The sequence below is a fragment of the Acomys russatus genome, chromosome 26 (assembly GCF_903995435.1).
Source record: "Acomys russatus chromosome 26, mAcoRus1.1, whole genome shotgun sequence".
Taxonomy (NCBI): Eukaryota; Metazoa; Chordata; class Mammalia; order Rodentia; family Muridae; genus Acomys; species Acomys russatus.
In genome coordinates this window covers 44,590,189-44,617,036 of record NC_067162.1, presented here as the reverse complement: position 1 = coordinate 44,617,036, position 26,848 = coordinate 44,590,189, and the positions used below count along the sequence as shown (strand labels likewise).

The 26,848-nt window shown below is 51.4% G+C and overlaps 1 protein-coding gene across 3 annotated transcripts in view; it reads right to left on the bottom strand.

Annotated features, from left to right (window-relative positions):
- Positions 1-726: 726 nt before the first annotated feature.
- Positions 727-26,848, bottom strand: part of Kiaa0513 (KIAA0513 ortholog) — a 43,264-nt gene continuing 17,142 nt past the window's right edge. The window contains exons 2-13 of one of the 3 annotated variants that reach the window (XM_051168570.1): positions 15,294-15,632; positions 13,103-13,202; positions 12,184-12,257; positions 11,066-11,136; positions 9,661-9,856; positions 8,771-8,811; positions 8,206-8,284; positions 6,458-6,535; positions 5,413-5,442; positions 2,610-2,690; positions 2,255-2,349; positions 727-1,373 (exon numbers count right to left, since the gene is read on the bottom strand). In XM_051168570.1, coding sequence (XP_051024527.1) covers positions 1,324-1,373; positions 2,255-2,349; positions 2,610-2,690; positions 5,413-5,442; positions 6,458-6,535; positions 8,206-8,284; positions 8,771-8,811; positions 9,661-9,856; positions 11,066-11,136; positions 12,184-12,257; positions 13,103-13,202; positions 15,294-15,622 — 1,224 coding nt within the window. In that variant the 5' untranslated portion in view covers positions 15,623-15,632 and the 3' untranslated portion in view covers positions 727-1,323. Of the gene's footprint in view, positions 1,374-2,254; positions 2,350-2,609; positions 2,691-5,412; positions 5,443-6,457; positions 6,536-8,205; positions 8,285-8,770; positions 8,812-9,660; positions 9,857-11,065; positions 11,137-12,183; positions 12,258-13,102; positions 13,203-15,293; positions 15,755-26,848 lie in introns of all 3 variants that reach the window. The other 2 variants (XM_051168572.1, XM_051168571.1) reach the window with 2 other exon arrangements.

Sequence of the window (26,848 nt, the reverse complement as noted above, 5' to 3'; positions counted from 1 at the left end):
CCAGTAACACAGAGTATGCCATCAGGGGCTGATCTGAAGGTCAGCATTTGCTTGAATTGTTCAGTGACAGAAGCTCAGCTTCCATCACCCCCAACGTCCAGACAATGCTCATCCCACAACTGGACCCGTCCTGCTCTTCTCTGGACATCCTAGGGAGGTACTTCCCACAGGGAAGGCTCACCCACACTAGCTGAGGACACAGCTGTCAGGAGAGAAAATGCTGTGCTCACTGACAGACCTTGACTAAATGTGACCGAAGGGTGAGGGACAGACAAGAATGAGGCGATGAAGGGTGACGGGAGAGCCTGTAGGCCTAGTTCAAAGTCAGTGACCAGAATGGCTGGTACAGAAGGAACCTAGGCTGCAGGGGCAGATGGGGACAGCAGCTCTGGAGCCAGCTGGATGTTGTAGGTCAGACCTGGCCTGGTACACAAGTGCAGAGGAGGCAGATCCCTGTGGGTCTTTCAGAAGGAGAGGGCTGTGGGCTAGAGCTACCAGGCAACCTTACTTCCCTGTGGCCTCCTCGCTCAATCAGATCCATTCTGTGTGCTCCAGCTCCAACCATCACTCTCAGCAAGGGTGACAGCCCAGCGCCGCCATAGAAACCTTTGCCCCATGCTTGCTTCTTGCATTCCCTGACATATACTGCCACTGCCTTGGGAGCTGAAGGAGTTTTCTCTGCTACTGAAGGACAGACCGCTGAGTGGACAGTTCATAGGCTCTGTTGACAGGCCTCTTGAGTCTGAGACGTGGTTGCGGCTGGCAAAATGCTCACACCCCTAAGAAAGTCAAAACCCTTGAGTTCTCTTCAGTTCCTGTGGTTTCCAGTTCTTGTTCATGAGGAGATGGAGAGGGGCAGGTAGCCACGACCTTTCAGGAAGGCTCCACAGTCCCCGCACACAGTGTAGGCTCGCAGGATGACCCACGGCAGGGAGTGTCAGGCTGTTACCCACAGTAGTGGTTCTGCCCTCACCTTATAGCTGTGTGGGTTCCCTCCTGCACCCTTGTGCTCACATGTCCCTGGTTCTCAGCAGGAACTTGGGGACCCTAGCTCATGGCCTCTTCCTCCATCTTCTGTCTCATAAGCCTGGTGCTCAAGGATAGGTTGGGGGAGGTGGTAGACGGTCCCTCGTTTTTAGCTGTGTAACCAAAGGGACACTTTGTACATAGAAGGGAGAGCAGACACAGGCAGGGGGAGACAGGCTTCTGGAGTCTTTTAACTGCTAGATCTAGGGCAGCAAGGAGTGGCTCTGGGTGCTGCTGGTGTCATGCAGGGTCATCACTGGGGTGACAGCTCCTGGGAGAACATCATGTGCTGATCTCCTATTCTGTGGCCATTTGCTCAATGTGGTCACTTAGCAGCTTGTATTGCTCTGGAAGAGAGAACAGGGTTAATTCCAGAAGAGAGGTGTCCAGGAACAACTTGGCTCAGTCTGTGCACTCAGGCCTGGGATGAGGCTTCTGGCTTGAGCCACTCAGCCACAGGGCCATAGACAGTCACTCCTTGGTATATCTCAGAGTGCCATCAGCACACCGTGCATCTCCAGGAGCACACACTTGGAAGTGGTCCCTTGTTCTCAGGAACAGGACTGGTGTCATATGTGGAGTGTGGCCTCTAGCAGCCAACAGAAGGCATGCTGAGCCCTGATGGCCACACGGAGGGGGAGGTAACACTGAAGCTACTCAATGGCTACAAATGCCTTTGTGCCTACATAGCTTCTCTTCCTGGCTGGGGATGAGGACAGGGCCCGGTTACTGGTTCATCAGAACACAGGTCTAAGTAGAAGGTCTTGACCCAAGGGAAGCACCAGTAGCAAATGGTGCACACAGACATGGCTGCAGTGCTGAAATGGCAGCCAGAAGGCTCTCTGCTGAGGCAGACCAAGACCCTGGGAAACCTCAGAATTCCTCTACTCTCTACCACGCTGCCCCAACACCGTGGTTGAAAACATGTGGCACTCTAGAAGGTACCAACTTGTCACTTGTAGTCAGGGTTTCGCTGTGTACAAGTGACATAGAAATAGAGTACAGGGGCCATGTTCACCTCTGACGTGCTACATGCCACCCACCATCCCTCAGCAGAAGTGACTTTCAGCGGCACAGCCAGAGTATACATTCCACGGACTCGGGAAAGAAGGCAAGCCAGGGAAGGAGGCTTCTGTGACAGATGCCCTCCTTCTGGCAGGGTGGGAAGCACCAGTGTGGAGGGCTTGGTGTGACTCCACCTCCCCACAGTACCCCTAACCCAGCTCACCCTCATCCAGGTTGCCAATCACAGCCTGCTTCTTCAGGAAGTCGCTACATAGCTTCTTGTTCAGGCCAAAGGCCAGCATGTTGTGGGTGAACGTGCTGGAGGAAAAACATCCATAGCCATTACCCTCTCACCGGCCCAGGAAAGGGAGTCAAGATAGTGGGCTCTAACACTGGGGGATGGCTGGGGCCTCAGGCGCATCAGGTGAAAATTTCACCCACACTTCCTAACTGGAGATTGCACCCCAGGATCGAGAGGAGGACTGATCACCCAGCCCAGTGCTCCTAAGAAGTCAGGCCCACTACACCGCCCCTCTCCTGGTACGTGGCCCTGGCTGATTTAACAGCTCGGCTCTTACCCCAGCTGCCCGAAGGTGATGTTCTCATTGAACCGCAGGCTGTCATCCCGCTCTTCCTGGGTCATGTGGCACCATTTTTCCCTGTGGGCACAGGAAGGACGCGATGGGCTTCAGAATGGTCTGGGACCCTCCCTCCCCTGCTCTGTGGAGCTGGTAGTCTGCACTGCCTCTTGGATGCATAGGGACCTGCCCTGGCGGGTAGCTTCCACCAGAGCCTGCCACCACCAGAGCCTGCCACCACCAGAGCCTGTCACTTGCCTAGGGGCCTCAAACACCAACATTTATTCTTTGCCTAAGATGAAGAACCAGAAAGCAAATGACATTCTCTTGTCCTGGAGGCCTGGGTGGGCCTTGGCCACTCACAGCCTTCCTAGGACTTGGTCCACCTAATGGGGCAGGAAACGCAGGCTAGGGACCTGCCTGGTGTCATGGGACCAGATGCACAAGGCAGCATCTATAGGAGACACAGGGTTGGGGATCCCAGGAATGTATGACAGCCACACTGTCCCTTACGCACAGTCTCCACCTGCCTCACAAGGGTTCCCCAACATGGCTGTTTTCTGCCCTGTATACCATGGAGGAGACAGTTACACTCTTCCTATAGTCCTCCTGGCACTGGCCTGTAACCACACGGCCATTGTGAAGCCAGCCCAAACTCTAGAGCCCAAGTTGGGTAGTAGGGTGGTGGACAACCTCTAAGAAAGAATTTCTTCTGCTTTCTATTCTAGGCAGGTGGCATAGGATGGGTACCTGGGTGAGGTTGGGATGTTCTTTTGGGCATCCACCTGCCCTGTATAGAGGGAAGGCCCAGGAGTAGGACAGAAAGGTGCCTATGCTAATACCTCTGCCACTAACTACCACAGCAAGACCGTCACATGTCACACATCATCCTGGCTTTCCCCCTTCCTGGCGGGGCTCATGGAGCAGCCACCTCCTCAGAGGGCCCAGAAGCCCCTCCCCCAACCCCAGTGTCTGTGCTCATTACCCATGTGAAGTCAGACCCTGGTACTCAGAGACAGAGACACAGCTTCAGATCGGAGGGTATAGCTCATTTTGTCCCATTTCCTCCAAAGAGAAGTCTCAGGATGGATGAGTCTAACTAAGGTTGCAGTAAGGTTGAGAGAAAGATCAAAGCACAGGGAGAGAAGAAGTAGCATGGAGGAAGGAGAGGTCAGTCAGTCGTGGAAAAGCAGAAGGAAGGAAGGGAGAGAACAAAACGAAGGGACAAAAGCCCAGGCCTGCCTCTTCCTGGCCCAGGCCACTGACCGCCACAGCTCAGCGGGATGGAGTTCACCTGCAGACTCTACACACTCAGGCAGAACACCTATAAAGATCCCAGAATGCACTGGAGACACGGTGCAGCCTTCCAGAACTGGCTCTGAGGCTGTTTAGATACACAAAGCCCAGTACCACCCAGCAACCTGCCATGTACAGGTATCTGTGCACAGTAAACCATTCTCTGAGTTGTTTGGCATAGTAGCCCAGATCCTTCATGCCTGACCTCATGAGGAAGTGACTGTCCTTGCTGTGGAAAGGACTAAAACTAAGATATCACTTGACTTCTGAAAAAAGAGTGAAAGGCCACAAGCAACTTGGCCTGGCGGGTGCCTGCTATCTACTTGTTTCCTGGGAGCTGAGTTCAGGCCCCTGCAGTGCCCTACACATGGAACATTGATCACAAATCTAAGCTCCTGTTGTGTGTGTGTGCGTGTGTGTGCGTGTGTGTGTGTGTGTGTGTGTGTGTGTGTGTGTGTGTGTGTGTGTCCATCCACCACTTGATGGAAACCTGTGGGACTGGGTGATGGAAAAGAATCTGCTGTTAGAAGGGATCATTGAAAAAAAAATGGCTGCTGAACACTGGGGGACCCGAGTGATACCAGATATTCTCCAGTAGGCCTGTGCTGGTGGTCAGTTAGCTGCCTGGGCTCCAGGGAGAGGCTTGTGAGGCCCAGGAAGCTGGTAGTTTCTTCAGCTGGACTAAGAACAGATCAGTGAGCATAAACCAGCTCAGCTGCCTGGGGAGGCTGTGGTGGTGCTTGTCTTTGGGCCCAAGCTGTTCCTAGGAAGCTGGTTTGTCACAGGGTCCTCTGTGGTGGGAATATGGGGCCCTGCTACTGTGAGGGGATGTTAGGCCTGAGTGCTCCTCACAGCTACTGTAAAGCCACAGCAGCGAGAGTCATCAGAGCAGCACAGCTGTGAACCATCGCTGTGAAAGCCGCACACCCAGGCTCCAAGGAAATCCACCTGGGTTCACAGCTCTTTATGGGTGGGCGTGGCTTTTACTCTAAAAACGGGTCACAGGGCCTTCTGGGAAACATGAATCAGACCCATGTAGGCTCAAAGGCAACCTATTTTGCTTCAAGCGACCCCCGCCCCCCAGCCAGCTCTTTTGGTCACCCAGTGGCTGAAGGAGAGGGGGTACCTGTTCTTCTATGTGACCCTAGAACAGTGAGAGTGGAAGGAACTGTAAACTTCAGGAAACTTCTCCACGCCCACCCTCCTCTTCCACAGCAGTGGAACTCCTGTGTCTGACCCAGGTGCAGAGGGGCCCATGGAGAGTGCCATGGCTTTGAAGACAGCAGCCTTTTGCCCATGTGTGCCTCTTGGGGTGGCTCGCAGTGTCCTGGTTTCTGATTGTCTCAGGGTGCTCTGGCCATGGCAAGCTCTATCTGTCTTGGGCCAGGCCCTATCACCAGTCTACCTAGCACAGGGCATGCCTCCCCAAGGGTACCCTCCCCTCCTGGCAGTGGCCTTGGAAGAAACCCCAGAGCTGTAAATGGAGCAAAGTCACGTGGACACACACCTCTTCTCCTCCTGCTCTCCAGCATCCCCTCTGGAGCGGCAGCAGAAACAGGTAAACAAAGGCACATGTCAAAGTCATGCAAGATATGTGGATGGAAAAGAACAAGCAGAGAGGATTATTCTAGGTGGGAGCAGAGAGGACAGAGAGAGACAGGGAACCCAGAACAGATGGGTCCCTAGGAGCTGGGAGAGCTCAGCAAGAAGCCAATGGTGCATGTGGAGCTGCCCAACCTCCAGACAGAGTGGAATTCTCCCCACGGTCTTCTGGAAGTCTAGGGTCTTGCCAACCCCATGCTCCCGCTGCCTCCCCAGGAAACAGTCCCGACAGACAACCACAGGACTTGAGGCAAGCCACCTCATTCCCACTGGCCAGCAGAGGAGCCACGCCCAGAAGATGCTCTGCTCATCTGCTCCCTCCCAAACACAGCCAAAGGCCCAGGGCCTTCCTAATGACAGTCAATCAAAGCTCTCAGATACTGGCTACAAAGTCCCACACTTGGAGGTCCAGTAGGGCCGGCCTGGCTTCCACAGGGTCTGCTGCCTCAAGGCTGACTGGAGTGGGTAGCAACCTGTGCCGGCTCCACCAAAAGAGAGCCTCTGTGGTACTGGGAACAGGCCCTTCCTGCTCTCCAGGCTTTCTGAACAGGGTCCCACAGAGCATCTGAGGTGTAGGACTAGCTTAAGCACCACAGGTGCTTAGGCTTCAGCAAAGGGCTCAGGGGGCGGTTGTACTGCCAGGCTTGATTCTAACAGTGAACAGAGGGGTAGAGTGGAGGCCAGTGGTCTCCTTTGGGCAGAGGTGACATTGGAGGATCAGGCTGTATCATGCCAGAGCCCCAGAACAGGAAGCACCATGCAAGCTGAGCGCCCCACCCCCAAAGCTGTGAGCACTGACCCCTCAGGCAGCTTGCAAGGCTCTGGAACACATGAGTGGAAGAAACCATCGACAGCAGCTCAGCCATTTTGCTGGCTCCCAAGGACTTGGGAGACCAAGCCAAGATTTGGTCCTCTCTCCCAAGTCTGGAGGGGACAGTCTTGGCTCCTACCTGGTGGTGGGGGATCGCTTCCGCCTCTCACAGTGGACGGCATCAAAAAAGGCCGCATTCCAGAACCTCAACGTGTGCCTGTAGGATGAGACATGGTAAAGGTCTACGCAAGTCCTCTCTGCCCTCCACACCAAAAGCAACAGCTTCTCGTTTTGTGAGAAGTGTCTGAGAAGCCTGAGAGATGAATAAAGTGTTGCCCTGGGGACCTAGCAGAGGATGGGATAGTTGAAGAGGTCTTTGGGAAGGTGAAGCAGTCTTGCTCAGTTGCTTAGGCAGCCAGCAGTGCGGCTTCCAAGAGGAAGTGGACAACTGGACCCCTGCTCTGCTGAGCAGCACCAACATGGGAACCCAGCAGCCACATGCCATGGCAGTCATGTGAACATAGCCACAGGGACACAGAATCAGGAACAGCTCTTCCTGTAGAAGATCTGGGGTGGCCTATGGCCTGCACCTGCACGTGAAGGTCCATTGTCACATGGCAGCTTTGACTCCAACGCATAGCGTGTGGGAGAACGGAGGCCATGTGTCCACAAGAGTGGCTTCTGGCCCTATGTCTCACCAGCTCCAGGAACCTGAGGGCTCAGCATGGTCACTGAGGTAACATGGACCCAGTGAGGCCCTCCGCTCTTTGCTACACAGCATTTCCAGTTGCTTCAGGTCCACCTCCCTGTACTGGCCTCTGTCAGCTTCCACCTAGCTCTTTGCCCTGGGGGTTCCCATGGCATATCTCAGCCACACTTTTCGCATGACCCTTGCTGGACTGTGACCTTTGAGAGAGAGGCTACGTAGATGCATTCTGTTCCACGCTAGAGTTGTTCCTCACTGGTGAGTGAATGTGAGGTGGGAGGTTGCCCAGGGCTCCAAGCAACATTAAAGGCTGCTGGAGCTCCTGACCATGGCTGTCTTGGTCTGTCGTGTGCTAACCCTGGTGATGTCAGCACAGTGATATATAAAGAAAAGATATTTAAGTCAAGATTTACGGCAAGAGGGTCCCAACAGCCTTGTACTGGTTCCGACAAGGGCCACTATCATCCCAACATGGCAGAGGAGAGGCAAGGGCATAGGGTTTCACAACATACTCTCAAGACCTGACTCGAAAGTGTGGTAGCTTCTCGAACTCCTTCCTGATGGTGCCCAGGCTGATGACCTTGCTCTAGATTTCACTCTTACAACTCCCCCATCTTCAATTCACCACACTAGGGACCAGAGAGCCAGCATATGAGCCTTTGAGGGACACACTCAAAGTACAGTCCCTAGTTCAGGGGTGTGTGTGTGTGTGTGTGCGTGTGTGTGTGTGTGTGTGTGTGTCTGTCTGCACAAATGGGACCAGATGGCTCATGGTCTTTTGTGTCTGCTTCTCTTGTGAGTGCAATGGCTTGCGGGTCACTGTGTAGTGATCTGTGTGTCCAGAGCCAGCTAGCCTTGTCCTTTTGGGACTATTCTGAACAGCTTGCTGTAAGCTCCTTATAGATTTCCATGTAGGGACATGCATGGCTGGTCACATGGCCACTCTGTTAGTCCCTGGGGAGCTGCCAGGCATTTCCACAATGTCCACGCTGCCATACCTTCCCACTTTTATGCAGAGTCAGATGTCTTCACATCTCTATTAACACTTGCTAGCACCTGCCATCTCACTGTGGCTACCCTGGAGGTGAGGATGGCCACCGCCATTGCTGGAGACACAGGCAGCTAAAGGGCTAGGCAGCAGCTGTGCCGGGTCGGATGGGGCAGAGTGTGGATGGCCTTACCAGATGGGCTGCTGCCTCAGGTGCGTGTAGAGGTAGACCTTCTCCCCCTTCTGTTCATCTTCCGGGCTGATCACAGTCACTGCGGGAGGAAGGAGGTCTGAGGGCAGCCTGGGCTGGGCACCTACAGACATTCAGCAGGCTCTGCTTCTCCCAAAAGTCATCAAGCTACACCGTCCAAATTCCATGAAGCTTTTTGCCAGTGTTAGCTTAGGGCTTCTTCCCAGTGTGGTCCATGAAGTAGCACCCTCCCCTTAACATCTGGCTTAACTCCCCTGGGGTTAAGGATTTAGTTTCTGCATAGTCTGTTTAGAATGGTGGCAAAGCACTTTCATTGGCAACTTGCTTGTTCCTGTTGCTGGCTAATGGTAAGCCAGTGTGTCCTGGGTGGTGTGTCTTCATTACAATGCCAGAGGGGCAGGCCCTGCCCTCTTTCACAGGTACCCATTTGTCCCAGGCACCAACCTCCAGGTTCTACCTTGCATAGCACCCCCCTAGGCTCCACCACACTATAGGCCCCATTTTTAAGGCCCCATCTCCTAGACAGTCCAGAGAGTTGAGTTCTTACCAGTCTTCAGCTGTCTGTCCTTAGGTTTGTTCTCATCTTCCCTGGAGGGAGAGAGACAAAGCAGTGAAAGGGGCCCTTGCCACACTTCCTGAAAGCAGTGCAAGGGGCCCTTGCCACACACACGTCAGGTGCTGACTGTTCTCTGAGTGGCTCCTCTAAAGAGAGGTTGGTTATCAGTGCTACAGTGTCAATGAACGGGTCTGGGGACTGAGGCCTGTGGTACTGAGACTGCAATAGCATCATTGTCTATGAGCCCACTGTGTGACAGGGAGGGACAGGTCGCAGACCCTGGCTATAACCAAGCCTCAGGTAGTGCAGGGCCCTGAATGGTTGCCCTTATGCTGTCGTACCCCCTTCTTTGTGGTGTCTCAGCTTTAGCACCCTTTGTGACTAGTGCACCCATCTCAAGAGCCCTCTGGAGCCCAGCAATGGCAAGCGGATCTCTGTGAGCTCAAGGCCAGCCTGGTTGGTGTACAGACTGAACTCTAGGACATCCAGAGCCACATACAGACCTTGTCTCAAACAAATCAACAATAAGTCCTCTGTCTGCCAGAGCAGTGCCTCCTGGAGGCAGTGGCATCCAAGGTGCCCCTGGTCTCCTTCACATTAATGTGCAAGACAGTGACAGAAAGAAGGAGGGACAGTATTCAGCTTCCCTGTTGGCAAACCACAAAGCCACATGCTCCTGTCAGCCCAAGAAACATGGTTCCTGGACCCCTGCGTGCCAGTGAGCAAACAGCATGTGGAAGCCATGGGAAGCGCTGGGACTTCAGAGTCATGCTGGGCCAGCAACTGTGCTACAAGAACAGCTGCAGGGACAAGATTAGGCAAGCCACCTGCCTCTCCCAAAATCCATCTGCCCATAAGCTCAGGCCTGTGCCCACACTCACTCATTCTTCCTGACCAGTGGTCCTTTCAGCTTGGTCTCCAGCCCCCCAAAGAAGCCCTTCATGTTCTCCGTGTTCTTCAGCAGCCGCTCAGCAATGTCCTTCTTCTCTGCCAGCCAGCTGTTAGCTGACTTCAGGTAGGAGTCAATGCTGCCGGCTGGCTTCTCCCTGGGCTCTGTCGGGAGCAGCTGCGGCTTGCCTTGAAGGAGGGGAGAATGGCAGTGAGAAGTGGTTTACAGTATGGACAGGAGAGGGAGAGTGCCTGAAGGTGGTCTCCCGCTCCCCAGGGACTGCGGGCAGGAGAGGAGGTGCTGCCCTTAGTTTCATCAACAGGATCTTAGCAAGCTCTTCAGACAAGAGAAGGCCAGGCCTCCCTGGGGTGGTCAATAAACACAGACCATACAGAGAAGAGGACATGGACTATGAGGAGGGTGGAGGTGGCCTGAAGGAGCAGCCGTCTGGAAAGAAGGTAAGAGAAGTGTACACTGAGAGCCACACAGCGGTCTGAGAGACTGGCAACAGGAGAGAAGAGGCAGAGACTCAGCTCTATCTCAAAGGCAACGTGTGAATGGGCCTCCATCAGGTAAATGTGGGAGAGAAGAGACAGAGGGGAGTGAGGCACCCCAGAATCCCTTCCTTAGGGCAGCGAGTGGGAAGAACCCCACAAAGGTAACCCCGATGGGCCAAGTGTGAGGGTCTTTGCATAGACTGACTAGGTGGGAGGAATGAACTTTTCCATTTGGCTTGGTGGTGGCCGTAAGCACGCGGCTTCGCACTAAGGGCTAGGCTGGTCTAGAGCAGTCAGGCCATTTGGGGCTGCTTAGGGGCAGGAGACCTGGAGCACACACGGAGGGAAGGGTCTCCACCCTAAGAGTGGAGCGATAGTGAGCAAGGAGGATGTGAGGGCCTACTCAATTATCCATGCCCAGGTCTCCATAGGGAGATTCCCAGCACTCTCCTTGAGGAGCTGAACTGGGCTCCTCTGGCAGGCTGCAGGGCTCCTGCACACAGGGCCTTTCAACACCTTGAGCCAAAAGAGACTTCCTGGCTATGTATCTTTGCTTAGTCATCCTGGCCACCCCAGACTCTCCCCAGGATATTCCCTAGGTTGCTCGGCAGGGTGGCCCACTTTGAAGCCTGCTTTGGTGGAGCAGAGACCCCCAAATGTAGCAGTTCTGCCTCCTATCATTTCCTTGGCTGCACAGACAGCCAAGCCCCACCCCAAGTGCAGCCCACGATTCCTCCCACATCTAGAGTCTCATGCCTGCTTGTCGTCTCCTCAACATCAGCTCCTTCTCTCTGGAAGGCCCCGTAGCACCTGCTGCTCATAAAGGAAGCTTCCCTTCATGCTGTGTTACCAGCACACAACTCCAGTCCCAGCGTGGGTGCTCTGTTCAGGCTTACTCACCCAGGTGGTAGTAGGTGAAGCACATGGTCATGAGGTTCTTGGCAGGCCCGAAGTCATCCATCTGGTGGCACCTGGGATGGGAACAAGATTGGCTGGCTAGAGCGCCACTAACTGACTCCCAGAGGTTCCCCTGCCTCTGCTCCCTGAGTGCTGGGGTTAAAGGTGTGTGTCTACATTGCCCTGCACCCCGCAAATTAATGAAGCAGGATCAGAGTGCTTCAGAAGCCTCAGTACCAAGATGCTACCACAGCAGTAACAGGGACACTCAAGCATGCAGTCAGGAGAGCCACTATAGGTGCATGGCCAGGCTCTAAGTGTGGGAAGGTGTTTGTGGCCCTCAGCCTGGTCTCTTTCACATTAAGATCATATCAAGGCCCAGGACATTCACCCTAGTGTACCCCAGCAGGGCCAGGACTAGAAGTCACCTCAAGCCTTGGCCCTAAACCATTGATACAGATCATTTGGCTACTGTCCCTATTTCTTAGGGGTCACCAGGATATTCAGTGCTACTTCTCACATATGAACTCAGAGGTTGGTACCCTCAGATTTCCTATAGGGCTGTTAGGACATGAACCACCGGATAGCCCCAGGGCTTAGACTCAGGGATTGGGTGGGGACCCCTGGCCACCACTGTCCCTATGCTCCTAGTCTATAGGTAGCACTCATGAGCCACAAGCAAATAAGCACTCATGCCTTTCATGTCTCTTATTGAAAATCAACAAACTATTGCATATAAGAAAGTGATGTACTGAGTGACATTCTAGAAATGCAAAGGACCGTTCTTACTGTATTGCAGCATGCTAAAGATCACAGCCAAATATTAATGGAATATTCACACAGCTATTTGACTCAGCAAACAAAAGGAGAGGAAGAAGCTTTTGAAAAGAGGAGAGTTTACTGGTCCACCTACAGATGCTACACTGTGAACGAGAAGGACAAACCTCATCTCCCATCAGGGCAGGAAGCAGCCCACCACTCTGCTCCCGGAAGATGCCGGTCACCAATTCTAGCCCAGAGTGGGCGGCAGCTTGTGTGGCCATTACTCACAGCTGGCTCATTGAGGGTGGGAAAGGTAGAAAGGACAGCTTCAGAAGACTTCGGTGGAGGACATCACTTACTCAAACAGCACCACCGCGAAGGACTGCACCAGGCGGTAGAAGGTCGGCTCGGATACACACTTGGACTTGCAGCGCTGGGCAGAAAGAACCAGGTACATCAGGGACTCGGTGACGTGCGGCAGCTCAGGAAGGCTGGGGGCTTGTCACTCTGCTTGTCTCCATGCAGCCTGAGTGGGCCCTAATGGCCACTTTCCCTCTGCCAGGACTCAGGGCAGGACACCGGCACTCCCCAGACCCTTTGCACTGCAGCCCAGAAGATGCCCTCCTGCATCATCCTCACAGGATTTCATAAAGAAACTCGACAGCAGGGCGTGGTGGCGCACGCCTTTAAACCCAGCACTTGGGAGACAAAGGCAGGCAGATCACTGTGAGTTTGAGGCTAGCCTGGTCTACAAAATGAGTCTAGGACAGCCAAGGCTACACAGAGAGACCCTGTCTCGAAAACCCATAGGGAGAATATAGAGTGACAAAACCCCAAATGGCAACACTGGCTATTCCTGTCATCGTCCGCCCCCACTATTTCTAATTTCTCTATGAAGAATACATTCCTATAATGGAAATATGCAAGATGGGATTCTTCCCTGCGCTTTCTCAATACCTTTGGTTTTACCTGCCTTTCACAATCTTGGCTATGCTGTCTTTTGTACGGTTTGAATACTACTGGTGATTTAATAAAAAATATGCATGAACAGAGCCCACATGCTTGCCTCCAAAAAGCCAATTTTGCCGGGGGTGGGGACAGGCTTCCATAGCTTGCCATAGTCCCTGCTCCTTCCCAAGCAGGGCTTTCAGTCAGAGGTAGAACGTTCTACCCTGCCCCAGCTGTCTTTGGCCTCATTCTTCTGGCAGTGTCCTCCATTTTCTTCACCACAGTGGCACTGACCAGGCTGTTGGTCCTTTTTGCCCACCTTGCACTCACCTGTGCGCTCACAAACCGTGCGAACCACTCACGGCCTTTCCCATCTTCGCCGCTGCAGTATTCCCCAAACTTTGCTTTCTCTTCCTGGTCCAAGTCCTCTCTAGGAGAAGGGCAGAGAAAAAACAAGGGTTTAGTTCCTAGAACAGAAGCTCCAGGAGAGAGTGGGGAGAAGGACAGAGGAGCGCTGTTCCCAGGTCTTGTCACTTTCCAGGGAACAGTGTCTTGCTCTTATTTTTGAAGCCAGGAGCCTGGCTTCAAGGCCCAGATGTGGCTGGAGCAGCAAGTGGGAATTCCATCCACCTCTCTACTAGCAGGCCTCCTGCTCCAGGCATCTGAGCCCTGGTGAGGGCACGGGCCCCAAGAGCCCTTAGTTCTCTGCAAATAGCCAAACATTTTCCTCAAACTTAAAGATGAAAATGAAGCAGAGGGCTGGAAATTGGCCAGCTTATGTAATTCGTACTTATGGGTTTGTTACCAGATAATAATATTATTATTAATTATATATAAAATATTATATATAAACATTAATGTATTATACAGTCTTGCTCTGTCATATATTAATATATAACATGATATACATTATAATATAAGTCCTGATTTCTAAAATATTATAAATATACAAAATATCATGATACTATATATATCACATAATAGTCTCTATGCTAGCTTTGTCTCAAACTTGCTATATGACCAAGGATGATCTTGATCTCTTATTCCTTCTGCTCCCACCTCCCAAGTGCTGGGGTTGTAACTATATGCCATCATGCTTGGTCTATGCATTGCTTGGGATTAAATCAGGGCTTCATACACACTGGGCAAGCACTCTGCCAGATGAGCCACAGTGAGAGCCCAACAGGTAAACATCTGTATTGCTTTTAGCACACTGTAAACCAGGCTCCTTGAGACTATAGCTGTGGGCAGGCTGCCCCAACAAGAATAGGTTTGAGAGAATCCAGGTGCACACCCAAAGGAGCAACAGTGCCTGAAGCCCTGCATTTCCAACAGCTCAGATGCTGATGTGGCTGGTCCATAAAGAAGCTAAGTTCTGGCGAGCTGCTGTAGCTACTAACAGATCAGTGGCTATATACCCTGGACCCTTAGAGTCTGGCCTGGAAGTGTGTCACTGTGGGGGCTGCCTTTGAGCTCTTGTGTGCTCAAGCTATGCCCAGTATGGCTCAGTGTCTCTTCCCTCTGCTGCCTACAGATCAAGATATAGAGCTCTTAGCTCCTCCTCAGCACCATGTCTACCTGCATGCCACCATGTTTTCCACCATGATGGTAATGGACTAAACCTCTGAACTGTAAGCCAGCCCCAGTTAAATGTTCTTCCTTATAAGAGTTGCCAGGGTCACAGTGTCTCTTCACAGCAACAGAAATTCTAAGAAAGCTATTGAGCTAAATATCCAACCTCCTAGGAGTGGGAACTCTTTAAAACCTCCCAATGTGACTCTATAGGCAGCCTAAGACAGCCAAGAGCCACTGTAGACTATAGTAGGAAGCAGATCCCCTCGATTCTGACAGCAGGCTAGTGTCCTTAAAAGGCCTACTCTGCATCTCAAAGAAGGCTTAACCTTCATCCCAAAGAGGGTCCACCCTCCTTCCTACAAAGGGTCTACCCTCCATCCCACAGAGGGCCTACCCTCCATCCCACAGAGAGTCTATTCTCCATCCCACAGAGGGCCTACCCTCCATCCCACAGAGGGCCTACCCTCCATCCCACAGAGGGCCTACCCTCCATCCCACAGAGGGCCTACCCTCCATCCCACAGAGAGCCTACCCTCCATCCCACAGAGGGCCTACCCTCCATCCCACAGAGGGCCTACCCTCCATCCCACAGAGGGCCTACCCTCCATCCCACAGAGGGTCTACCCTCCATCCCACAGAGGGCCTACCCTCCATCCCACAGAGGGCCTACCCTCCATCCCACAGAGGGCCTACCCTCCATCCCACAGAGGGCCTACCCTCCATCCCACAGAGGGCCTACCCTCCATCCCACAGAGGGCCTACCCTCCATCCCACAGAGAGCCTACCCTCCATCCCACAGAGAGCCTACCCTCCATCCCACAGAGAGCCTACCCTCCATCCCACAGAGAGCCTACCCTCCATCCCACAGAGAGCCTACCCTCCATCCCACAGAGGGCCTACCCTCCATCCCACAGAGGGCCTACCCTCCATCCCACAGAGAGCCTACCCTCCAGAGAAAATCTTCTCTACATAGTTGCGCATGAACTCTCGAAGTGCCAGGGTCTCCTCATCTGGGGCTGAATCAGCACTCTGATTGGAGGAGAAGGACTCATTCGAAGAAGAGCGGCGGTCTTGGTCCCAGGATGGGTGTGACAGTGACTCGCCCATGTCATTCTCACTGTCTGCGGACTCGGTGGTCTCACTCTCAGATGCACCATCGTCCAGGGAGCCATCTGGGTCCTGGAGTGTTGATGCTGCTGCTTCCAGGGGAGGGGAGGTAGGTGGTTCAGTCCCAAAGTCAATCAGGGAACCCACAGGGACTTCTGGGGCCTCCATGGTGGCTGGACTGCCAAACCAGATGGACACAGCCTTAGGAGCAGCTTCCTGAAGCTGTAAGCACGCAAACGTGTATTGAGAGCTTCTGGCCACCAAGGCTGATTCTCCAGCAGTTCAGAGGCCCTGTGGCATCTGGAATGGAAACAGACATAAACACTGTCACTATGAGAAGGCCAGTCCCCCAAGGATAGTCCTCACTTGAGGAAAGCATGAGTCACTTTTCCGGCACAGATGATAATCTCTGTACCTACAGAATCTGGGACGCCATCAGCCAATGTCTATTTCCTATGTCCATGTAGCTGCTACACGACAGCATGACATGGGCACTTGCTAACTGATGGCACCCAGGAACATCAGCATCAGGATCCCTCTCAGCTAAGCAGCACACTATATCTCCATGTGCTCCAGCCAACCAAAGCAGAGCCATCACCAGAGCCCAAGGACATCTGTTTTCACTGGCAGCAAACATCAACACAAAACATTGACCAGGCACAATGCTCCCACTGGCTCACTGTCCTCAAAAGCGGTGGAAGTGGCACCCTGCTAAGCAGCCAACCCTCCATTCCCAGAGCCCCTCTCTCCAAAGTCCTCCTTCCAGACTCAGAGCCTGCCCAAGCTTCTTGCTGCTTCTCAGTCTCTGTGGTTCCCTCTGTTCTTCCCTGCCCCTCCATGCTGCGGCCACCTGGATACCAATGAGAAGTCACTTCCCGTGATCTGATCATGAAGCCTGCAGTTCTTCCTCCAACTCTTCCTCCTCCTTTGTCCCTCTTTTCCTTCCCCCTCTCCCTCCCTTCCTGCAGAATCCTATTCACCCTCAAGGCCAAGCTCACGTGACCATCTTTCTGAGAGGCTCCACTCCACAGCAATTCAAAATCAATTATGGTCCCTGCTGACATGGCACCAGCATTTCTTCTAGACTCATGTATGAGACAGTGCAGACTCTCACTGAGCATCTGGTGCATGGATGAGCACACCTCACCAGGAACATGCTCATAGAGCTGAGAGCATGGGATGCAGGTCACAAGGAACAGAGCTGTGATGCAAATCTCAGCATGCACACCTGGTTTCTGGTACTGGCTCACAATGTATTCACCATTCTGGAAGTCATTCCTACCAGTACTGAGGGGTAGCAGCCAAATGGCAAAGGCCTGGGACAGCCACACGTATGGGTAGAGGGAGCATCCTCATCCTGCCTCAGGCCTATCAGACAAGAGACCTAGGAGATGACTGCAGGAGAGGGCTGCCATCTGTACTGCTGAGATGACTGCATCTTCTGAGGGGAAATGCAGTCCAAACCCACACAGGCTGACTCCTGAGAGCTCAGCACTCACAGGTTGATCATAGATTCCCTCCAAACACCCAGCCCAAGATATTTTTAGATTATCTGAGTCAGAAAGATGAAACAGCTGGCCCTGGCCACCATCCTCATGCACACATGCACAGGGGCAGTGGTACACGTGCAATAGGAGCCCATAAGGCCTTCCTCAGTGCAGAAGATACTGACATGCCTTGGTTCTGACATCTCTTGTGGGCCAGAACAGTAGCAAGGGCTCCCAAGGTCAGAGGGCAGTGAATGGCAGCTCTGAGAATGGGATAAAAGGGGGCATTAGGATCCCCTCTCCCAGTAACATCTGCTACCTGTGGCCCTGCTTTCTGGGAAGATCTCCCTATGTGAGACAGCAAGACAGGATTAGGTATTGAAGGGCCACATGGAAGCACATTACTACTCTCCAAGGAACAGAAAGCCACACACATGGTCACATGTTTGTGGCTACCCATGAAAAACATACAAGGCAAGCACCTGCTATGACTAGGGAAGGAACACTTAATCCTACCACATTACAGGTCATTCTGTTCTAACCAAAACCTTGATTCTCGCCAATACACAAACCACTCAGTCAAACACACAAGAGGAAGCACAACCATTGAACTCTTGGACAAGTCTCAGTCCATCCTAATCACCACACAGAAATATGCAGTTTCTATGTGTGGCAGCTCACGCCTGTAATCCCAGGTAGTGACAGAAAGACCCAGAGGGCAAGGCCATGCTCGGCTCCGGAGTGCTAGTAAAACAGACGTTCTTCAGCTCCCTGGCAATAAGGGAAGTTGCAACTTCAGAAGTTTTATGTCTGTCAAGAATTTGAATGCTTGGAATTTACTCTAAGCAAAGAATTCAGAGCATCAACATCGGTTACAAGGCAAAAACTATCACTACAATAGCGTCTGTGATTCTGACAGACAGGCATCTACACATAGCGAGTGGAGAAGTAATAACATGGACATCATAGCAGTCATGTGACTGAGGCAGTGAGGGCAGTATTGATAGCTACAGGAAATGTCCTCCTCTGCACCATCCGTGCCGGTATACTGGGAACACTGGAGACATGCACAGCACTGGTTACAGGGTGGCACTGAGTCCAGGACCCCTCCTCCTCCCATTATCATACCAGTGACCTATGAGCCAAAGAAGAAGCCAGTTTAAGAGAAGAGCTACATGGGCTGGCAAGGTGAGTAAGTCACCCTTTTCAAGAAGCCCAGAGCTACTTCTGCCTCTATGGGTTTGGGATGATGTCTTAGTCACTGTTCTGTAGCTGTGAAGACACACCATGACCACAGCAACTCTTACAAAGGAAAACATTTAATTGAGGCTTGCTTACAGCCTCAGAGGTTTAGTCCATTATCAGTATGGCAGGAATTGTGGCAGTGTACAAGCAGACGTGGTGCTGGAGAGGAGCTAAGGGTTCTACATCTAGATCTACAGGCAACAGGAAAAGGGAGAGACACTGACCGGGCCTTTTAGGCTTTCAAATGTTTGAGCATTTGAAACCTCCAAGCCCACCTCCAGGGACATCCTCCAGCAAGGCTATAACTCCTAATCCTTTCAAATAGCGCCATACCCAGTGAGCCTATGGTGGTCCTTTTCATTCAAACCACCATAGATGGTGACAAGTCTCAGGCCAGGGACAAAGGGAGAGGAAGCAAAGGGGGCCAGATGCTGGTCCTTGGCCTTGTGCATGGCAGCATGTTCAGGGGTTTTATGTAACCAACCCTACAAATACAGTTAGGACACTCTGGTGAGGTGGCCAAGCCTCCTACAGTGCTGAGATGCCATGTGAGGTGGTGTGTGTCATAAAGGCCTGGGCATCAGCTCCCAGTCCCCTCCTCAGGAAGGACACACAGCTATAGGCTTCCAGGTGAGACTGGTTACTGTAGCTCTCACACTAAGCTCAAGAGAGGATCTGGAATGGCCTGAGGACATAGAACTGACGGTCTCTGCTTGGAGTCAGCCGGGGGCTTCCATTTCAGAAGCACAGGTCCAGCAGTGCCAGAGTTCCTAGAGTTTTCAAGGCATGCTGAAATCTACTATGTGAAATCTTCTAATTTTTCAATGGTGGCAATAAAATTAAATTCATTTCAAAGCACTCTGTGGGCCCTAAACCTGTGGATCACCTCAGTCTATTGGAAGAGGCTCCAAGAGGCCCTGGTGGTGCTCAATCTAAGCCACTGGGGCTCCACAGTGCATATACCCTCAGGCTTCTGGAAAAGCTACCCACCTCCCTGCACTTTCTGGTTCATGTTCAAGGTCCTGTAAAATAACTGTGACTTCCACACTCGGCTGAGATTCCTTCATGCCGCAAAGCTCACAGATAGTCGACTGTGAATCAGACACTGTGCGAGGAGCTGGAGGCACCGCCAAGAGCAAGAGCTGGAGCGTCTGCTCATGTGTGCTCATGAAGTCCAAGAGCCAGGCAGAGGAAAACAGAGCAACACACTAAGACACCATGATTCGGAGAGACATCTCAGTTGGTAAATGCTTGCCACACAAACACAAGGACCACATTTGATCTCCGAAACCCATGTTAGCACAAGAAACAAGCCACGTGCAACAGTGAGCACCTGCAATCTCAACACTGAGGAGCTGAAACAGGAGAAACCCTGCAGCTCACCAGTCAGCCAGCCAGCCTGGCCCAATCTGCAAACTCCAGGCTCAGTGAGAGATCCAGCTAAAAAAATAAATAAATAAAGCACAGGAGGAACAGGAAGATACAAGTGAGACAAGTGAGGGGATAACAATCGGGATGTAATCTGGAAAATTATTTAAATTTTATAAAATGCAAAAAAAGGGCACAGGATGTATAAGATGATGGCATCACTGCTTCTTCACTGTAAAGGGGAAGGTTCTTACTGTGAATATGAGAGAGACAGAGAGAGACAGAGACACAGAGACAGAGAGAGACAGAGACAGAGAGACAGAGAACAGCCAGAGGCATCTAGAGGAGTCCAGAATAGAGATAAAGTAGTAGACTAAACATGGCCTGCCAACTGGACCTGGCCATGGGGGAAGCAGGAGGTGAGAAAGAGGGAGAGGGGAGAGGAGTGGGGAGAGTGAGAGATGACGACCAACAGAGAGGGAAGGCATAGCTAAAATAGTAGGGTCATAAGAATGAGCAGGTGAGCCAGGTGTGGTGGCACATGCCTTTAATCCCAGCACTCGGGAGGCAGAGGCAGGATTGCTGTGAGTTCGAGGCCAGCCTGGTCCTCTGCCTCCTCACAGAGATCCACCTGCCTCTGCCTCCCAAGTGCTGGGATTAAAGGCATGCGCCATCGCCACCACCACCTGGCTTGTCTCTTGTCTTAAAATTGACAGAACTGGGAGTAGGAAGGGTGTGGCAAAGCTGCATTGTGGTCCTGGGTTCTGAAGGTAGCCTGATATCATCACCAGGGCCTTTAGAAATAAGGGATGTCAGAGTCAGAAAAGGAGATGATGGCACTAGGCTGCTGGGTCTGATGATAAAGGCCAGAAAGCCAAGGAGTTCAGGCAGATGCCGTGGGAAGCTGGAGAAGCAGGAAAACATATTTCTCCTGCAGCCCTAAGAAGATAAGTTGCCAGCACCTTGACTATCTCCCAATAAGCTGAGAACTTTTGACATTCACAGTAGTAAAACAGTAATTGAGAGTGTTTAAAGCCACTAAGTACATAGTCATTTGTTCTGGTAGCAATAAGGAAGGAAATGTTCTTAGGACATAAATACTTATCAGGTGTAGACATCTGGGTATTTCTTGTAGCCTCAGGGTGCCAGAAAAAAGCTACTGAGACCTGAAGGCAGTGTGGAGGTTGAGGCCATCACAAATCCCTTTCTGACTTGCTCTGGGATGTAGCAGGCTTCTTTATGGCCTGTTAAGGCTGCTTCCTCTTAATGCCGCTTAAGCTCTGGAGACTCTGAAGACTTCCAGTCTCTTCCTCATACGTGCTACAGTGGGAGTGGGAGGCAGGAAGGCAATCTGCCCTCTCCCTCTGCATGTTCCTTCTGGCCTGGTAGTGTCCCTGTCATTTGTCCTTTTTCAACACTAGAAGACAACTGAGTCCAGCTAGTGGCTGTTTCTCTCATGAAAGCTGCAAACAGGCCAACAGCCTGGTCTGAACAGTGTTCTCTGGTGCCCTGAATGGTGCTTTGTTGGAAATGACCACCAGCATAGTCAGTTCTGGGTGGGAGTGTGGGAGTCAGCAGAGCAGCCTCCTGTGATAAAAACCCAAGAGCATCCAAATCTCACTTCCTTCATGGGTGCTTAATCTAGGCACCCTGTGTGATGTTTCATATTGTCAGCTTCACAGGACTTAGAATTACCCATGAGGTAAGCCTCTAGATTAGGCCAGCCTCAGGCAAGATGTGAGAGATTTTCTTGACTAGGTTAAAAGAAATGAGAGCAACAACCTAGTGGGTGGCACCATTCCTTGGGCTGAGGGCCCAGTCTAAATAAAAAACAAGCAAGCTGAGCACCAGCATCATTTTGTCTGTTAGGTGCTTCAAGTTCCTGTTGCCTTGTTTCCCCACTGTGAAGGACCGTAACCTGGACTGTGAACTACATTAAATCTTTTCCCCCGTGTGTGTGTGTGTGTGTGTGTGTGTGTGTGTGTGTGTGTGTGTGTGTTTGTCAGCTATTTCAATCACCAGCACAAGCACAATGGTCACAGGGCTCAGGGGACACACACACACACACACACAGCCTGCTGCCAAAAGTGCTTTCTGTGACTCCTTCCATGTTTTCTGAACACACACTCCTACAGCCACCTCTTGCATCCTTCCTAACCTAACAAGAACTCCAGAAGACTGACACAGTCCCAGCACAGCCCAGGTTTCCTGTATCCCAACTAGGTGGCCACTGCTGGAAAAGTTAAAAACAAAAAGCCACCTACCCTGAGACCAAAAGAGGACCCTCAACTCTGCGAAGCTGGTTAGTCCAGCTCCAAAGCTCCTTCCCAGCCAATCTGCTCCTCCCTGAGGGTAAGTGACTGTGCAACCAGGAAGGGACCTATGGCTAGTTGAGGTGGGAAGTAGTAGCTGGCTGGGCTAGCAAACAGAAATTGTTCCAATGAATGTAAGTATGTCAAGTCATAAAGAGTATTATCAATGTCCTTTTAGACAGCTGGGTGCACCAGTTTATAGAGTTATACCAGCTAATATGGCTTCACGGCAGTTTACAGACTTGTGGAATCGCACACACCCATTGTTGTACTTAGGTGATGGGATGAGTCGAGTATTTTGGTGGCCAAACCAAAGGTGACACAGGCACTGCAATCACTTTCTCCAAGCACCTGCTGAGCCTTGCTCCCTTCCCTGTGAAAAGACACTGATTGTACCAATGACAAAGTATCTAACAAGGCAGAGACCAAGTGTTCTTTTAAATGAGTCTAGAAAGCAGCAGGCTCCCAATCCTGTGCCTTTGCAATGGGGATCTGCCTGGCTGGAGATTGCTGCTAGGCGAAGACATGTGTGGCATTTTGTAGGCCTCCCATCAGGTGCCAGATGTCTCATGCTGGAGTTCTCAAAGGGTTTCCAGTGCCAGCTCAGTAAGGTGGTAGCCAAAACAGGATCAGTGCTGCAGTTGCTAAGGAGGGAGCCGCTATGGGACTGTGAAAGTGGAAGTTTGGCTATGTCCCCAGACATCAACTCACCGTACACATCTGCAGGGGACATTCCTGTGTGGAGAAGGGCAGAGGAAGCAACTCCTAGCATCTCTACCTCAGCCCCAGCCTCCAAAGGCACACTGCTGGTAAATGGGGACAATCCAATGGTCTACATAATGGGACAGCAGGGCAAAGAGGCTGTCACCATGAAGATGCTTGGGGAAGGGTGGCTGAGGAGAGGCCAGGAGCACACCATGACAAGAGATTTCAGGGGAGACCATGAATAGCATCAATAGGCTGGGTCACTTTGTGGTAAGGGGAGACAGAGGGAGCAACATCTAGGCTGTGACATTGCCCACAGGTAGGCCTGATCAGGGTTACCAAGTTCTGCCACCGCAGAGTGGCCATGTGAGCAACTATGTCGTGGTCTTAGTCTACACTGAAAACTAGAGACTGTGTTGACGAGTGCTAAGAAGTAACCTTGTGAGAGGGAATTACAACATGCTATGTAGTGAGGAAGACAATTTTGGGTCTTCATTCGGGGTCCTGGATCTGAACTGAAGACTGACATGCCACCCACCACAGCACAGCCATGGTCCCTGAGTATAAGGCTGGAGGTGAAACATGGCTTTAGCTCTGGGGAGGATCTAGAAACAGGTGAGGGATATGAACATGAAGCATGTACAGGGCCACCTAGAGTGTGGGACTAACATACGAGCTACAGCTATTGTAGGGGATGGGGAGCAGGCAGGTCTAGGGTACAGAGCAGTTGGAGATGTTCTCAGGGGCCAGTTAAGGTTGGTATAGAGCTGTGGCCACAGCTAGCCAGGAGGCCAGAGCTGACCCCTGATGGGTCACATGCAGGGTGCCTCTTTGTCTCAGGCAAGGGGAGGAGAGGCACAAGGTGGAGAGGACCTGTGTGGGGTTCAGACAGAATCTAGGAAGAAGTCACACCAACGATGGTCAGGGAGCACAAAGGTGGAGGAGCGGCAAGGGCTGGGAAAGGCAGCTGATGGTGTGAGTGCGGTCCACACAGACCAGGGCCCACTATTGTGGAAACAGCACACTGCGTTTAGAACATAGGCAACAAACTCATGATAGGACAAAACAAAGTGGCCTGGCTGTGACTAAGTAATTCATTCTCATAAAAAGACCTCTGAAATAGATGTGTCTTTTACCGTTTCCATCACCACAGACCTGTCATGATGTGGCTGTCACTGTGTGGTGACAAGGATGGCAAGAATTTGCTTATTTATTAAGCAAAAATAAATAAAACATATAAACCCTAGCCACAATGCCGAGAGTGTCCTTGCAAAGTGAACCTATCCATGTGGTTAGCTACAAGGGTGGAACAGCTGGGGCCTGTGCCTTCCCATGAAGAAATACCACACTGAAAGGTACTCAAAGGTGATGACATACTTACTGTGAATCCGTGTGTGGGTACAATAAACACACAAGCTAGGATGATCTTGAGATGCACTGACAGGTGTCTGATCAAAATCCAGGTAACAGTGTGCTGACAAGAATGCTGAGGACACTCTGCGGTTCTGCCCCTTGGAAGTAGCCATGGTACTGGCTCCTGGCTATCTACATACATTGCTAATCTCAACCCCAAGTCCAGAGCAACCCTAGGGCCATCTATTTATACAGAATAGTAGATTTGTAAAGGCATTTTTTTTCAAGACAGGGTTTCTCAGTGTAGCCTTGGCTATCCTGGACTCACTTTGTAGACCAGGTTGGCCTTGAACTCATAGCGATCCACCTGCCTGTGCCTCCCAAGTGCTTGGATTAGAGGTGTGAGCCACCATGCCTGGCTTTTGCAAAGGCATTTAAAAATACTTATTTATTTATTATGTATACAGTGCTCTGGCTGCATGTACACCTGCAGGCCAGAAGAAAGCATCAAGATCATATTATAGATGGTTGTGAGCCACCATGTGGCTGTTGGGAATTAAACTCAGGATCTCTGGAGGAGCAGTCAGTGCTCTTAACTTCTGAGCCATCTCTCCAGCCCCTTGCAAAGGCATTTTAATTTGATACATTTGCAAACTTTTAAAAAGATGAAAGGAAGCCAGGTGTGGTAGCACACACCTTTAATCCCAGCACTTGGGAGGCCTAGGCAGCCGGATCGCTGTGAGTTTGAGGCCAGCCTGGTCTACAAAGTGAGTCCAGGACAGCCAAGGCTGCACAGAGAGATCCTGTCTCGAAGGGGAAAAAAAGATGAAGGAAAAAAAAAAAAAAAAAAAGGAGCCCGGCATGGTGGCACTCGCCTTTAATCCCAGAACTCAGGAGGCAGAGGCAGGTGGACCTCTGTGAGTTCAAGGCCAGCCTGGTCTACAAAGTGAGTCCAGGACAGCCAAGACTACACAGAGAGACCCTGTCCCAAAAAACTAAAAAAAAAAAAAAAAGAAAGAAAGAAAAAAAAAAAAAAAAGAAAGAAAGAAAGAAAGAAAGAAAGAAAGGAGAGCTGGTTCAGAAGTTAAGAGCACTGACTGCTCTTCCAGAGGTCCTGAGTTCAATTCCCAGCACCCACATGGTAGCTCACAACCATCTATAATGAGATCTGGTACCCTCTTCTGGCCTGATGGCTCACATGCAGGCAGAATACTGCATAAATAAATAAATCTTAAAAAAAAAAAAAAAGATGAAAGAAGAAAACAGAGTTGCTGCCATCCAAAGGCAAAAAGCACGCTGAGTGGCAGCCACTGGTCTGGATCATGTCACAGGAACATTGGAGAGGAAGCAGATTTCATGGTTGGGGACAACTATTTGGAGATGGGACCACGGCCTTCCATCTGTGAGGAGTTGAGTAGAAATGACCAGACTACTCTTTATGGGCCAACAAGGTAAGGCCCATTGACCAGTATGGCCTTCTTGGGTCTTCTTGTGGGGAAAGCCAAGTGGAAGGTTTTAACAGGAAGAGGGTCCTGTTTCTATTTGAGATGTTTCTCTGTGAAACTCAGCCTAGCTTTTCTCTGCTGTAATCCTCATCATGTAACATGCAAAGGAGTGCCAAATTTATCATCTCAGGGAAGAAGGAGATGGCTAACATACTTCCAAGGCCGTGGGAAAAAGAGAGAACTGACTGTTGGCCCCAAATCTAGGGGGAGAAAATGATAGGAGACATTCTCCATCAACAGCAACTAGCAGCACTGTCCATACCGAAATGAGCCAGGCTTTGTGACACAGGTTGGGAGCATGGCATGGTGTGGCAGAGACAGGCTCCTTCTTCCTTCTTCCTTGAATGGCTACCACAGAAAGTTCCAGAACAAACACCACCACCACCCCAGCCAATACCCAGCATGCTCTAGGAGTCTAGCAGCACAAGTGGCCATGAAGGGAGGATGGGAATTGTGATTACAAGCAACAGCCCCTCCAAGTCTGAGCCCTGGGCTTCTGTGTGCCATTCAAAACTCAGAGGTGATGGTTCCCTTACCTCAGGCAAATCCACTGCTTTCCGTGGCCTTCACCATTCCCCAGCTCCGCTGTGGAACTCCACTGGAACCACATGCTCCAGTTCAATGCCAGTCCCTGTCCTTCTTCTGTGAACAGCAACATGCTTTTGTTTTTCTGAGACAGGCTCTTTCACTGTGTATCTCTAGGTGGCCTAGAGATTTCTATGTAGACCAGGCTGGCCTTGAACTCAGATCTGCCTGTCTCTGTCTTCTTAGAGCAGGGATGAAAGGTGTGTACCACCATGTCTGGAGAGCTGCCGTTCATTCTTTCTCTTCTTCTTCTTCTTCTTCTTCTTCTTCTTCTTCTTCTTCTTCTTCTTCTTCTTCTTCTTCTTCTTCTTCTTCTTCTTCTTCTTTTAGTTTTTTGAGACAAGGTTTCTGTATGTTATCTTGGCTGCCCTGGACTCACTTTGTGGACCAGGCTGGCTTTGAACTTATAATGATCCACCTGCCGCTGCCTCCCAAGTGCTGGGATTACAGGAGTGCACCACCACACCAGCTCAACATCTACAGTTCTTTAACAGGACAAACCAACAATTGAGAAAGCTGAATGCAATTTGGACAGGCTGGCTTGACTCTCCATCCTTTTGGGTAATTTGGCAAAATAGATGAACAGTAGGGAGATGGGCTCCCACAAGACATGAAAGTGTAGCTTCCCAGAAAGCCCACTGGAGGTCATGATGGAAACAGATGATGGTTCATTCTCTTTAGGCTCAGTGCTGTCTGCTAGGCCAGGAGAGTGTCAAGCAAAGCTGTGCACTTGTAGAGGACATCTGTGACCCGTGGGAGGAAAGATCAAGCTAACCGTCCTGGAGGCAGGAAGCCCTGGCAGGCTGCCCGAAGTCCTGTGCAGAAAGGCCACTA